Source organism: Octodon degus, unplaced genomic scaffold (assembly GCF_000260255.1).
Source record: "Octodon degus isolate 3935 unplaced genomic scaffold, OctDeg1.0 scaffold00091, whole genome shotgun sequence".
In the NCBI taxonomy this organism is placed as follows: Eukaryota; Metazoa; Chordata; class Mammalia; order Rodentia; family Octodontidae; genus Octodon; species Octodon degus.
This window is the reverse complement of record NW_004524667.1, coordinates 3292791-3305194: the sequence shown is the minus strand read 5'-3', so window position 1 is coordinate 3305194 and position 12404 is coordinate 3292791. Positions and strand designations below refer to the sequence as shown.

Here is a 12404-nt window from a genome sequence, read left to right as displayed (position 1 = left end):
ATCATGCATGTGCTTATCCTGCTCATTAAATTAAATAACAGAATGAAAGAAAACTCAGGCACTTTCCAAAATATTTTTTTCAAGACAGGTCCTTTCACCTCATTGAACAGTGGCACAAGTTTGTGTTACTTCTTTATTCTTTACAAGGCTGTTGAGTCAGAAATGTCACCCTTCTTTCTAAGCACTTTATTTCTCCATCCCAAATATGCCTCCTGATGACAGATAAGTATATACAAATGGATCAATGCAAATGGATCGCTATAGCTAAAGGAATAAGTCAGAGTATGCCCTCCAACTTGGGCTCAAAATAACCTGTAAATGCAAAAGATAATACTTTCCTTAGCATATTTTGTTCAGTGCAAATTATATGACATGGAATTTTAGTAATACTTTCACATAATTTAGATGAGTTTTCTTGAAACATATTATTCTTTTCCTCTTTAATGTTTGTGGGGAAAATAGAAATAAATTTGATTTTCAAAAAGAAATCAGACACATCCATTTTTTATAAAATACTCTCAGCAAGACATTAATGACATTTGGTAGAAGCTGTGCTTTAAAGAGGGAAGAATATAAAGATATAAACTATTACATGTAAAGACAAAAAATACAATGTAATTTTATGTCTCCCAGAGAAAAAAATTGATTCATTTTATACCCCATATATGTCCTTTGAAATCTGAGACCTATTGTTGTCCTGTTAACTTTTGTTCTCTAAAATTTCCATGACTGTGAGAGAATATTATGTAGCTTTTATTTGGCTACTTTACAGATTCAGAGTTGGATGCATCACCTCAACAAAACTCACTCAAGCCTCATTCAAATGTTCTCCATTGGAAAATCATCTGAAGGAAGATCTCTCTTTATTTTAAAGGTAAAAGAAGAAATGGTTAAGTAAATATAAAATACTCAACATTTATCTTTTTTAACTTTGACATCTAGGGAGGAAATGAAATGATCTTTCGTAGAGTCTCCTGTGACATTGCATAATTTAAGGGAGAAAAATTCCTTTGGTTTTTAAGCCATAGTATGTTTTTGTTGCTTAGTATTCCAGAGAATATTGTTTCTTATATATCTACAAAGTTATTGATACAAATCATTTGTAAGTTTGTGCTACTTAGGACCACCCAATGCAAAACTACACACACGTTTAAGAAGGTACGCATTATCCCTACCTCTTAATACAGCATTGTCTTCCAGCTGCTGAGCTGTAGTTTTCCACCTGTTCTCAGGTAAATATGTAAGAACATTTAACTATAGTTCCCCATGTCTGTTTGCCTACCCTCTGCTCAGAACTGGACTCTTGTGCCCAAAACTTCTTTAAAACTTCCCCTGCCAAGGTCAGTGCTGACTGCTAGTTGATTTTCTTCCTATCTTTCTAACCATTTTTTCAGGTCTCATTCACTGGCTCCTCTTTCTGTGTCCTTTCCTGAGGTTTTGATTACCTTTAGGACTCTACCTTTGGCTCTGTTTTTCCTCTACAGCCCTGTCTAAATGGGCACCTCTTGTCTGTATTATCAGTAGTCATCCCAGAACTTTCTATCCAGTGACATCCCCTCCCTGGAGCTTTAAATTCACACAGCATTGTCTACTTGACACTATCATCTGGATATTTACAAAACCACTTCAGATTCAGAGTGGCACAGTGAGTATGCTTTCAATCTCTTCTCCTTTATTTTAATCACTCACTTTACATTTTCTGCCCAAAACTGATAATTCTTTAGAATCAACTCCCAATTTTTTACCCATCCTTGCTGCTATTGCTCCAAGTTCTCTCTACCTATGTTCCCTGGACTACTGCAATAATGGCCTCAGTACTGAACTTCAGTTTGAGTCTCCAGCCTTGAGGAAAGCACGGAATGCACAGAAAGCTGCACACAGAGCGAAGAACACTTGAAGCCCCAGCACACTATGTAAAAGAGATGAAATTGCATCCTAAATTCTATCTGAGAATTTTGTGTGTAGGTGTCCATTCTTGACCATTTCAACCTCTAGACTATCCTCCACACTGCTGTGGCATGCAGGCACACACATGCTCAGAAGCTGGATCTTCGTGTGTTTTCTGCTCTTTGTTCAGCTTCCTGTGTTGTTCTTTCCTCAAACAGAGGCTATTCCTCAAATACATTATTATCAGATTGTCTCCAAGCTTAAGATACCTTTCTCCAACTTGTCTACCAGGCAAACTTCTAATCTTGTTCAAGTGCTCAACACTTCTGAGAAAACTTCTTTTATTCCCCAAGAAAATTTAACATTACATTTCTATCTGCCGAAGGTAATTTATGGATATGCACATCATAGATGTTGATTGAATGTTTACCTGTCTGCCTTCCCTAGTAGGCTGTAAATTCTTCGTCTTTTCACCTTTGAATCTCTAGGGCTGAGTTAAATGTCTCACATTAAAAAGGATTTCCAGAAGTGTTAGTTGAAAATTAATGAAGGAGTTAAAACTAAATTCTCTATTAATAATAATGCCAAGAAATACCTATGAATGACTAGATTATAAACCAGGTTAGAAGTAATATTGATGTAGTGGGATTTTTTCCATAATTTTATTGAGAAACAAATAACAATGAGACAGTTTCAAACCAAATTGGTAGGACAGTTTCAATAATTAACACATTGCATACATTCTTTCTAGTGGTTAATTGTTGTACAAGATGTGGACATGATATCCTATTTACAAACACTATTAGAACAAATCCCTCTGTTCATTAAGAGAATGTAACTAGTAGTAGAATTTTTTTAATCTACCATTTATGCTATCAGATCAAGTTTATTTGCATTTTGTGATTTAATAAACTTTGACTTTATCCACTAATAAAGCATAGCTCTTCCTTAAAGAAGTATTCTTTGGAGATAGTTATGTTTCTCTGAGAGGAAAGAGATAGGCAAATAGAGAGAAAAAAGTGAAAAAAAGAGAAAGGAAGGACAAAGTGGCTTTTTATTTAATAACCATATACTGTATCACAATGAAAAAGCAAACCTGTTTTAGGGTTGACCTTTTCCTTGTGTGTCCTCTAGTTCTTCTAGTGTAATTAGGGCAGTAAGTTTATTGTTCCCACATAAACAAGCCTGGACCTTCAAAGTAGATAAGATATCTCTTTATCTTTTGACTGTGTTACTTAATGAACCAAACTCATGAAGAATCAGGCTGAAACCTTGTTATATTATGCTGTTCAGTGAATCCAACAACAAAAGCCTGTGTTGGTTATTCTGAATACTCTTGTTTTCAGCTGGGCAGGAGATCACGAGCCTACAAAAGAGCTGTCTGGATAGACTGTGGTGTTCATGCAAGAGAATGGATTGGCCCTGCCTTTTGTCAGTGGTTTGTAAGAGAAGTAAGTTAAACCGTCCATGCAGTGTCTGTTTCCGCTAACCAATAGCTCCATTTGTTTTGATTCTGCCCAAGGAACAAAGTGAGGATTTGAAGCCAGTAATACCTAATTGAATAATAAGAACACCTTCATTGTGTTGGTAGCTTTCATGTTTAGGAAGGCTTCCAAAATCCTGGCTCAATCTATCTTCACTTCTGCCCTTGAAAGCTGGCTTTATCAGCCCTGAGTAAAGAGAAAGAAGATGAGGTTCAGGGCCTTGATGAATCTGTAACAAATTAGGAAACAGCCACAGCAATAGATGTATGGCAGAAGGCTAAAAGTCTGAATTCTGGCATTCTAATTTCCTTAGTATTATATGTAACTCAGAAAGTTCTGCAGCAACTTCCCCCTCAAAATGATCTCACATATGCTATATCAAAAAGAGATGAACAAATTGTTGCAGTGTCTTCTCCTGCTATAAAGCTATAATTTAGAAACCAAAAGGTCATTAGCATTTGTGGATTTAACATTCTCAGTTTCACTTTTCCTTTGACAACCTTAATAATTGATGAATCATAGTGACTTCTCATTTTATGATTTTTTTTAAAATAAAGGGTCCTTGGAGTGAGTTTTTTAGGAGGGGCCTTTATCCTAAGAGTGGATTCACCTTATGGACTAATACCTTAGTATATTCTGATGATTTTCTGTTTATTGTCAGGAATGTAATGAGCTTTATGATTTAATTTGGTTTGACTTTAACCTTGACTTTTAGTTTTGAAAACAAAACCACAATGACAATAAAAAACTTTTAAAAGAAAAATAGTCACTAGTACTAGTAATAAAAGTGAAGAAGTAAAAGGAAATGAAGGTTTTTGAAGCAGAAAAATAACCCTACACATTTTTTTAATCTTATACTTACCAGGAACCATTAAAAGAAAAATAGCCACTAGAACTAATAATGAAAGTGAAGAACGATAAGGAAATGAAGGTTTAGAGCCAGAAAAATGAGCCTACATTTTTTTAAATCTTGTATTTACAGGGAACCATTAAATATAACATATTTCAGTTATATTTAAATGAGTTGTATGAGGAAATTATGGGCTTTAATGAGATTTGTGACTTTCCTAGAAAATATATAGATAGAAAATATATTTCACAAGTGTCAAAGTGTACTAAATTTGTGTCTTAGTTATTTTTTCATCGCTGAGACAAAATACCCAGCATGCAAAGTGAAAGGAGGAAAAGTTTGTTTACTTCACCATTTGTAGAGGTTTTAGATAGCAAATGGCTGGCTCCATGGGAGGGTGGCATGGCAGACGGACAGCACAAAGGAAAAACAAATCATGGCAGGCAGAAGGAAGCAAGCAAGCAGTGACCCTCTTTCTTTCCTTATATATTCTCTAGTCTAGTTGCCCTTAGAGTAGGGAATGCTCACAGCCTCGGGGGCGGGCAGCCTTAATTCTAGTTTCACACCATGAACCAATCCCAGCATCACATCTTTGATTACAGCATCACACATCATAGATTGAGTCACTTCTGAGAAGACCCACCAATGACCACATGGGGTTTTGGAGAATGTACAGATATAAGCCATAATAATGTCCAGTCTCTCTCTGTCACTGCAAAAAAAATCTTAATTTTGTAAGTATCATATAATGAAATTTTCAACTTAGAATATTAAATAGTCACATTCTCTGAAAACACCATCCCAGCCTGCTAAAAACAAAGTCTATAAAGAACTTGTTAATTCTATTACATCATATGTTTGATTAATACATAACATTATTAAATCTACTATTTCTAATTTGGAGGAGAAAAAGAAAACAGTTAAATAGAGAACATCTGTTGCTTATAGTAATGATCAGTTTTTTGTTTTTTGTTTTTGTCATAGGAACTTAATAACCAATATATACAAATTAAAGGAAAAGAGGATTCATTTGTCTTATGAGATTTCAGCCCAGGATCATCTGGCTCCAAAGCAGGAACATTATGGCAGAAGGACATGGTAGAGTAGAGCTCCTCACTTCATGAGGAGAGTGGGAAGCAGAGTAGGAGACAGCACTCAAAAATAACAGTCCAGGGACTAGATATAATACCCAAGGTAATAACATGACCCGCCAAGTTGACAATCCAGCTTAGTTGCCATGCTTATAGAATATGGTCTTGGGTGTTACTAAAGGGCATAAAAATATAGCTCTTAGACTTTCCAGCTGAAGTTTTCCTTCACCTTTAGTATATGTAATCTCACCTTTATAACATCTAAACATGTTTATAAAGTTATCATTAATCATATTTCTGTACGTACTCCAAGGCTAGAGAGTCTGGCTATCATGTTCACTGACAAATCTTCAGCATATAACAATACCTGGTGTATAAGAGGTAGTCCACTATTTATCAATGAACAGGATACATAACAGTGTAGTAATAACGATGTGCAAACACTTCTGGGCATTGATTTCTTAAATCATCTCATAGAATATAAATGGAACCACCCAGGTTTTTGCAGGGCACAGTATGTACAGCCATATACAGTAGCCTTGTAGCCTGGGCTAAATTTCCCAAGAAAAGAAGAATGCAATGTTAAAAAAAAAAGGAAAGCAATGTGCCAGCCAGCCCCAAGAGCATGCTGAGATGGAGCCTGAGACTGAGCATGGTGTCATGTGCCTATAATCCCAGCGCTTGGAGGCTGAAAACAAGAGGCTCACTATGAGTCCCCTCTGTGTAGTGAGACCCTGTAGAACCTGTACTAAATATAGGAAAAAAAAGAGACAAGAAAAGGAAGGGGCAGATACAGTGACTTTACCTGAGATCAACTGATTGGAGATCACAGACAAGAAATATCAACCAGACTTCAGTGAACATAGGTGAGGCTTTTCTGAGCTGGCTGGATCTTGCATATGTGATAACAGGATTAAGGGTGTGTAGTACTAAATTAGTCCACTGATTGGAATTAGATAGGAAGGTGTGGCTAAAGTGATGTACTGATGACCAAAGCCCCACCCTGAGTGTGGGTGGCATCACCCAAAAGGTGTGTAACCTGTTTCAGATTAAAGGGAAAGGGTGTCTCATTGCTGCTGCTCCTTGCTGTTCACTGCCTTCTGCTTCCCATGCTATGGGCTGTCTCTTTCCTTCAGTGCCACCCTGCCATGGTACCCTGCCTTGGAACCAGCGTGTGCTGAAATAAACCTTTCCTTCTTTAATATTAATGTTGTGGAGCTGGGGAGATAGCTCAGTGGACAAGCACAAGGACGCAAGTGTGTGTTTGTTTGTTTATTTGTTTATTTTTATTTTTAAAGAGAGTACAAATTAGAATTAAGAAAGAAAAAATTATAAGTGATATAGATTTTCACCTAACAAAGTAATATGAATTTCACAGTATTTGTTGTAATGCATAGTGTTGTCTTCCAACCAGTTACTCATATTACAAGATATATGCATGTAAAATTGGAAGAAGAAAGAAATGTATAAGAAATTAAGAAAAGGAAAAAGTACATAAGGAGGAGATGAAACAAATTAAAGCATCATCTGCTTCTTTCCATAGACCAGCAGAAATGAACAGTACAATTGTCCAAACCATGTGACTTACATACAGATAAATTTTCCCCACTCCCTCTCCTGTCCTTCTCCTCAACTCAGTAACTCTTTCCTTTTGAATAAGTTCATTCCCTTTTCCCAGTATCTATTGTCCCCTTCAGATTCCATTTTTTTTCTTTTAGGTTCTCACACTAAGGAGACAATATGATGTTTGCACATATGAGTCTTAGTTATTTCGCTTAAGAGTATGCTCTCTAGGTTCTCACACTAAGGAGACAATATGATGTTTGCACATGTGAGTCTTATTTATTTTGCTTAAGAGTATGTTTTCTAGTTGCACCCATTTACAAACAAAAGACTCAAATTTATGCTATTTCATAGATAAGTAATACTCCATTGTGCAAAAATACTACATCTTCTTTATCCATTCTTCAGTTGATGGGCATCTGGGTTGTTTCCAGGATTTAGCTATGATGAATGGTGCTGCTATAAACGTGGGTACACATCTAAAGACCCAAGTTTGGGCCCCAGTACTTCATGCATTGCCAGCCCCAGAACCCTGGTACACCATGCAGGCCACTGAAACCGGGTGTGGTGGTGCATGCCTGTAATACCAGAGACTGAGACAGGAGGATCATTGTAAGTCTGAGCTGCATAGCGAGACTCTATACCAAATAAATATAAATATAAATGTATATATATAATTTTTAAAAATATTGGATGTTGGGTATTTTTCTGTTAATAAGAAAAGTAATTCAGACACTGGGAGTGTAGCATAGGCACATTACCCATGAAGCTCTAGATTCAATCCCTTATACTATTTTTTAAGGTGTCAATTAGGATTAGGCTTCATTTCCATGAAGCTCTAGAGAGAGGCTTATCCCTCCTTTCTCCTCCACAGGCAATCTTCAGTGAAGACGAGTCAAGCCAATTCTTCACCCCCAGTCCCCTCCACACCACTGTTTCATGCTATGTGGTTATGGCTGATACTTGCCTTTCCACCTTACCACTTAAACTTCCCATCCTGGTTAAGTCAGAAACCAGAAATAGAAAGCAATGGTGCTGTTGCAGTATGACAGCCATGTGGTAGCAGTGGCCAGAGAAAATCAATATTTACCCATTACATGCTTGTAAACAAAATTTTCATCTGGCTTTGAACCCCCTCCCCCCACCCCCGCCTTTCCATTGATGGCATTATTAGATCAGGAGAATAGGAATAGCAAAGATTTTTAAAAGCTTAAAAATGCCAGTTATTGGTATATCATCTCACATCAACCCAGTTCCTTAGTTAACGCCTCAATCTTCCAGGTGTAGCTGATCCAAGAGAGGCTCCGTGCCATATGATCACTTCCCTCTTGCCCAGAAGTCCTGTCTGGATCCCCACTCTCATCTCTATTTTCTATGTTCCCTCTTAGAACATCAGAGAACTTCTGCCCACTTAGAGCCCAGGAGACACTAAGATGTGGTATCTAGACTGCCCCTGGCTGGCACATGCTAAAAATGCTTGCTGCATGTAATTTCTTTTAGGGTCATAAGAATGATATGAATAAAGAAATCTGCTTTTTCTATGTTCTTTATCTCAATCTGTCAGTGATTCTCCTTTTCTCTCATTTCCCTCAGAGTTTCAGCCTCAAGAGTAAAGGACTGCATCAAAAGCCAAAAATCTGCCTTCTTGCTGTTTCTCTATTGGGTGTGTTTTCCCAACACTCAACGGCTTAAAATAAGAAATACTTATTATTTTAGTTTCTGTCTGTCAGCAATCCAGATGCAGCTCAGCTGGTGCCTCTAACTTAGGGTCTCTCTCAGAGATACAGGCAAAGGGCGCAGTTGAAGCCTCATTCATGAGTACATGTGGCCTGAGAGTGTTCACTTTGAAGCTCACTTATGTAGCTGTTGTTAGTGTACGTCATATGGTGCTCTTCCCTAGGCATCTTAAATCAAGGCACCTGGCTTCACACAGTGAAGGAGAAAGCAAGAGATAGCATCCCCAAGAGCCCTCTATAATCTAGTCTCAGAAGTGATTCCCATCATTTTTGACAAGTTCTGTCCATTAGAATTTAATCACAAGGGCCCTGGGGAGATAGCTCAGCAGTCTAAGCCAGGCTCAATACCTGGTACTGCATGCCATGCCAGCCACCAAAACCGGTCCTGTAATCCTAGTGCTAGGGAAGCTGAGACGAGAGAGTCACTGTAAGTCTTAGCTGTGTAGGGAGACCCTGTACCAAATAAATAAAAGATTTTTAAAAAAGAAGAATTTAATCACTAGGTCCACATTACAAGTGTTGGTGGAAAAATCTATGGCACACATGCTACAGCCAGTTGTTGGTTAAAATTGAAAGCTGTAAGAGGTTCACCATCAGTGCTCTAGAGGAAGGGGTTAAAAACTAAAAGAGAGAAATTAGCACCACCTTTGAGGCTGCTTGCCACACTTCACCTGGCTTTCCTCATAGTCACCACTATAATGTTTGCAATCCTACTCAAATTTGAACTGGTAAAAAAAAAAAAATTACCAGCTCTTCTGTAACATCAATAGAGTGGCAGATTGTGTAAGAGTTACACGCACACAAACTTCTGACAACCATGGGTTGGAAAATCAATTCTATCCGTTACTAACCATATGATCTTGGTGGGAAGCCACTCAAACTCTTTGAGCCTCAGTGAACTGAAAACATGTGACATGCTGGGGAATTGGGAGGATGGAATGATATGGTAATACAAAGGACTTAAGAGAGTGCTTAACGTATAATGAGCACTTAAAGTGAGTTCGTATTATTTCTACTAATATCAGAAAATTTATATTTTTAAATTACCCATGTAAAAACAATAATTAAAAGGAAAACAAAGAATATAAACTATCTCAGTACTATCAAAGAGGATCTAATAGATATTAATAGCTCATCCCACTCCATAACAGGAGTATGCGTTTTGCCACCTGCCAATTAAACACGTACTTAAGAGAAACCATATACTATGCCAGATAAACAGACTTCAACAAACATAATTAAAATCATACAGACTGTTCTCTAACCACAATGAAAGAAAACTGGAAATAGATGACAGAAACATAATTAATTATATGGATTCTCTCTACAAGTCCATACTGCTCTACTTTTTAATGAGAAGCCATCCTAACAAATTTTGTATGTGAGGAATAAGAATGGAAAGGAAAACATGTAAGCACTTGGAAATTAAACCTTCTACATAATACATGAGTCAAATATAAAATTTCAAGGGAAATTTAAAAATACACTGAACTGCCTGGTAATGAAAATATAATCAAAATTTGTGAGAAGGAAATTTATAAATATATATATTAAATATTAAATACATGAATTAGACAAAAAGAAAAGTCTCCAAACATTAAGTTTAAAAAAATAAAAATAAACCCAAAGCAAGGAAAAGAAATGAAGTAATATAAATAAGAGCAAAAATTTCTGAAATTGAAAACAGAATAACATTAAAAATCATCAATCTGAGACTGAGTGTGGTGGCGGATACCCATAATCCCAGCACTTGGGAGGCTGAAAACAGGAGGATCACTATAGAGTCCAAGCTGTGTAGAAATAGAGAAAGAACCTCTCTGAGATTTGGTGTCCAGGCACTGGAATATAGCAATATGAGGAAGACTAGAAGGAGGGAAAGGGGTTCCCTGGGATCAAAAGCAAGAATTGAAGCCCACGGGGAGTGTGAAGAGAGAAACATCCATGAAGTAGAAGTAGCCAGCAGCACCTTCTCCTTGCATCTAGATTTACGGTATGGAGAGAGTGGTTCAAACTTGCAGACACACAATGACTGCTGGCAACCTCAGAGGCCTCCACAGAGAGCTGTAGTAGTGCAGTGGAGCAGTGTATACCATGGGTTGAACTGATTGGTTAGTGGAATGGATTCTGCCTTCCAGCTGGAAGAAGTGATTGGCTAGTACCTATACTGGAGAGGAGCCAGCTGAGTTTGAAATTCAGAACAACAGCTGGCTCATTTAGCAGCTCCCAGCTAAGTTCAAGCCCATGGAAGGTGTTACACTTGCTGCAGGCTGAATAGATTTGGATCCAGCCCTACAGCCAGAAACCAAACTGAACTTAGGGGAAATAAAGGTGCAGACTCACTGAAATTATCCACTACCCCACTGTAAAGATATTGTTGGCTTACCAGGTTAAATTAACATGGATTTGGACTCTCTCTAGACATTGTCTACCAGTGACATGTCCACTTCAAGTTGTATTCTCTCTCGTCTCTTATCTCTTGTTCTCTCTCTCTCTCTCTCTCTCTCTCTCTCTCTCTCTCTCACACACACACTTTTTGGGGGAAAGTTCTTCATTATTTGATTTTGTTTCTATATAAGTGTGAACATGGTTTCTACATTTTTGTGGTTGTTCTGTTCTGTTTTTATTTCTCCCTTCTCTCCTTCCATCTTACCTTCTGCAGTATCTTACCTTCCTAAAGTTTTGCATGATCCTCCTTTGTCCTCATGCCTTGCTTCTAATGTCTTCCTCTTCTTATTTCTCTATTTTTCCTCAGTTCCTCCTAAATGTTCTACTCTAAGGTAAAATTGTCATATTGAGTGCTTATTTACTTATTTATTCAATTTTCTAGTTTGTCTTTGATTTTGCTATATAATCATAAATTTAGCCCATAAAGTTAAAGGTGGCATATTAATGATGTGGTTACCTCAGTTTGTCATTTTCTAGACTATGTTTGATGTTGGTATTGCTGATCACATCCCTTGAGCCAAAGAATCAAAATGAAGGAGCCGCTGGTTATAAGAATTTGCCAAGATTGAAATTGCCTGAGGGTCACAGAAAATATTGTGGTCCAGTGCCAAAGGACCAGGGGCTAGGCCAAGCAGGTAGCAACTAAATTGAAGAGGTAGGGTCTTGCAACAGACTCAAAACCCAAAAGCCAGCTAAACCTAGAAGAAACCTCTGAGAAGTACTCATTTCCTAAAGGTTCTAAATATAAGCAAAAATAGAAAATGAAAGAACACTTAAATATAATATAACCAAAAATATCCAGTTCATGAAAGGCAAATCCAAGAGGCAATGAGATGAGACAAACTGAAAGGCACCTAACCGGCCCCTCTATAGAGGAAACAAAAAAGCAGATGAAAAAGGCTCTAGAAAAAATAAAATTAGAAATAATTTCTTAGAGAACTACAGAGATAATGACCACAGTGGAAAACATGTTGAGTGATTCTAGAGCAGATACAGGACCAGAGAGATAGCTCAGTAGAATAAGTGCTTACCTAGCAAGTGCAAGGGCCTGAGTTCAATCCCTGGTTCCACCAAAAAAAAAAAGAAAGAATAGATACAGATAAACTCATAAGAGGGAGAAAATTATAAAGATCAGAGCACAAATTAATGCAGTGCAGACTAAGAAAACAGTACAAAGAATCAATTAATTAAAGAGTTAATTCTTTGAAAGATTAAATAAAATCAACACACCCTTAGGAAACCTTATTAAAGGAAAGAAAAGACTCAAATCCATGTAATTAGGAATGAAAAGGGTGAAATTACAACAGATTCTGAAGAAATCCAGAAGATCATCTATACTTACTTCAAG

At 37.2% G+C, this 12404-nt stretch overlaps 1 protein-coding gene across 1 annotated transcript in view; it reads left to right on the top strand.

Annotated features, from left to right (window-relative positions):
- Cpa6 (carboxypeptidase A6) overlaps positions 1 to 12404 on the top strand; it is a 352847-nt gene that overhangs the window by 235869 nt on the left and 104574 nt on the right. Inside the window, exons 5-6 of the mRNA XM_004637530.1 lie at positions 773 to 874; positions 3234 to 3338. Coding sequence (XP_004637587.1) covers positions 773 to 874; positions 3234 to 3338 — 207 coding nt within the window. The remainder of the gene's footprint in view (positions 1 to 772; positions 875 to 3233; positions 3339 to 12404) is intronic.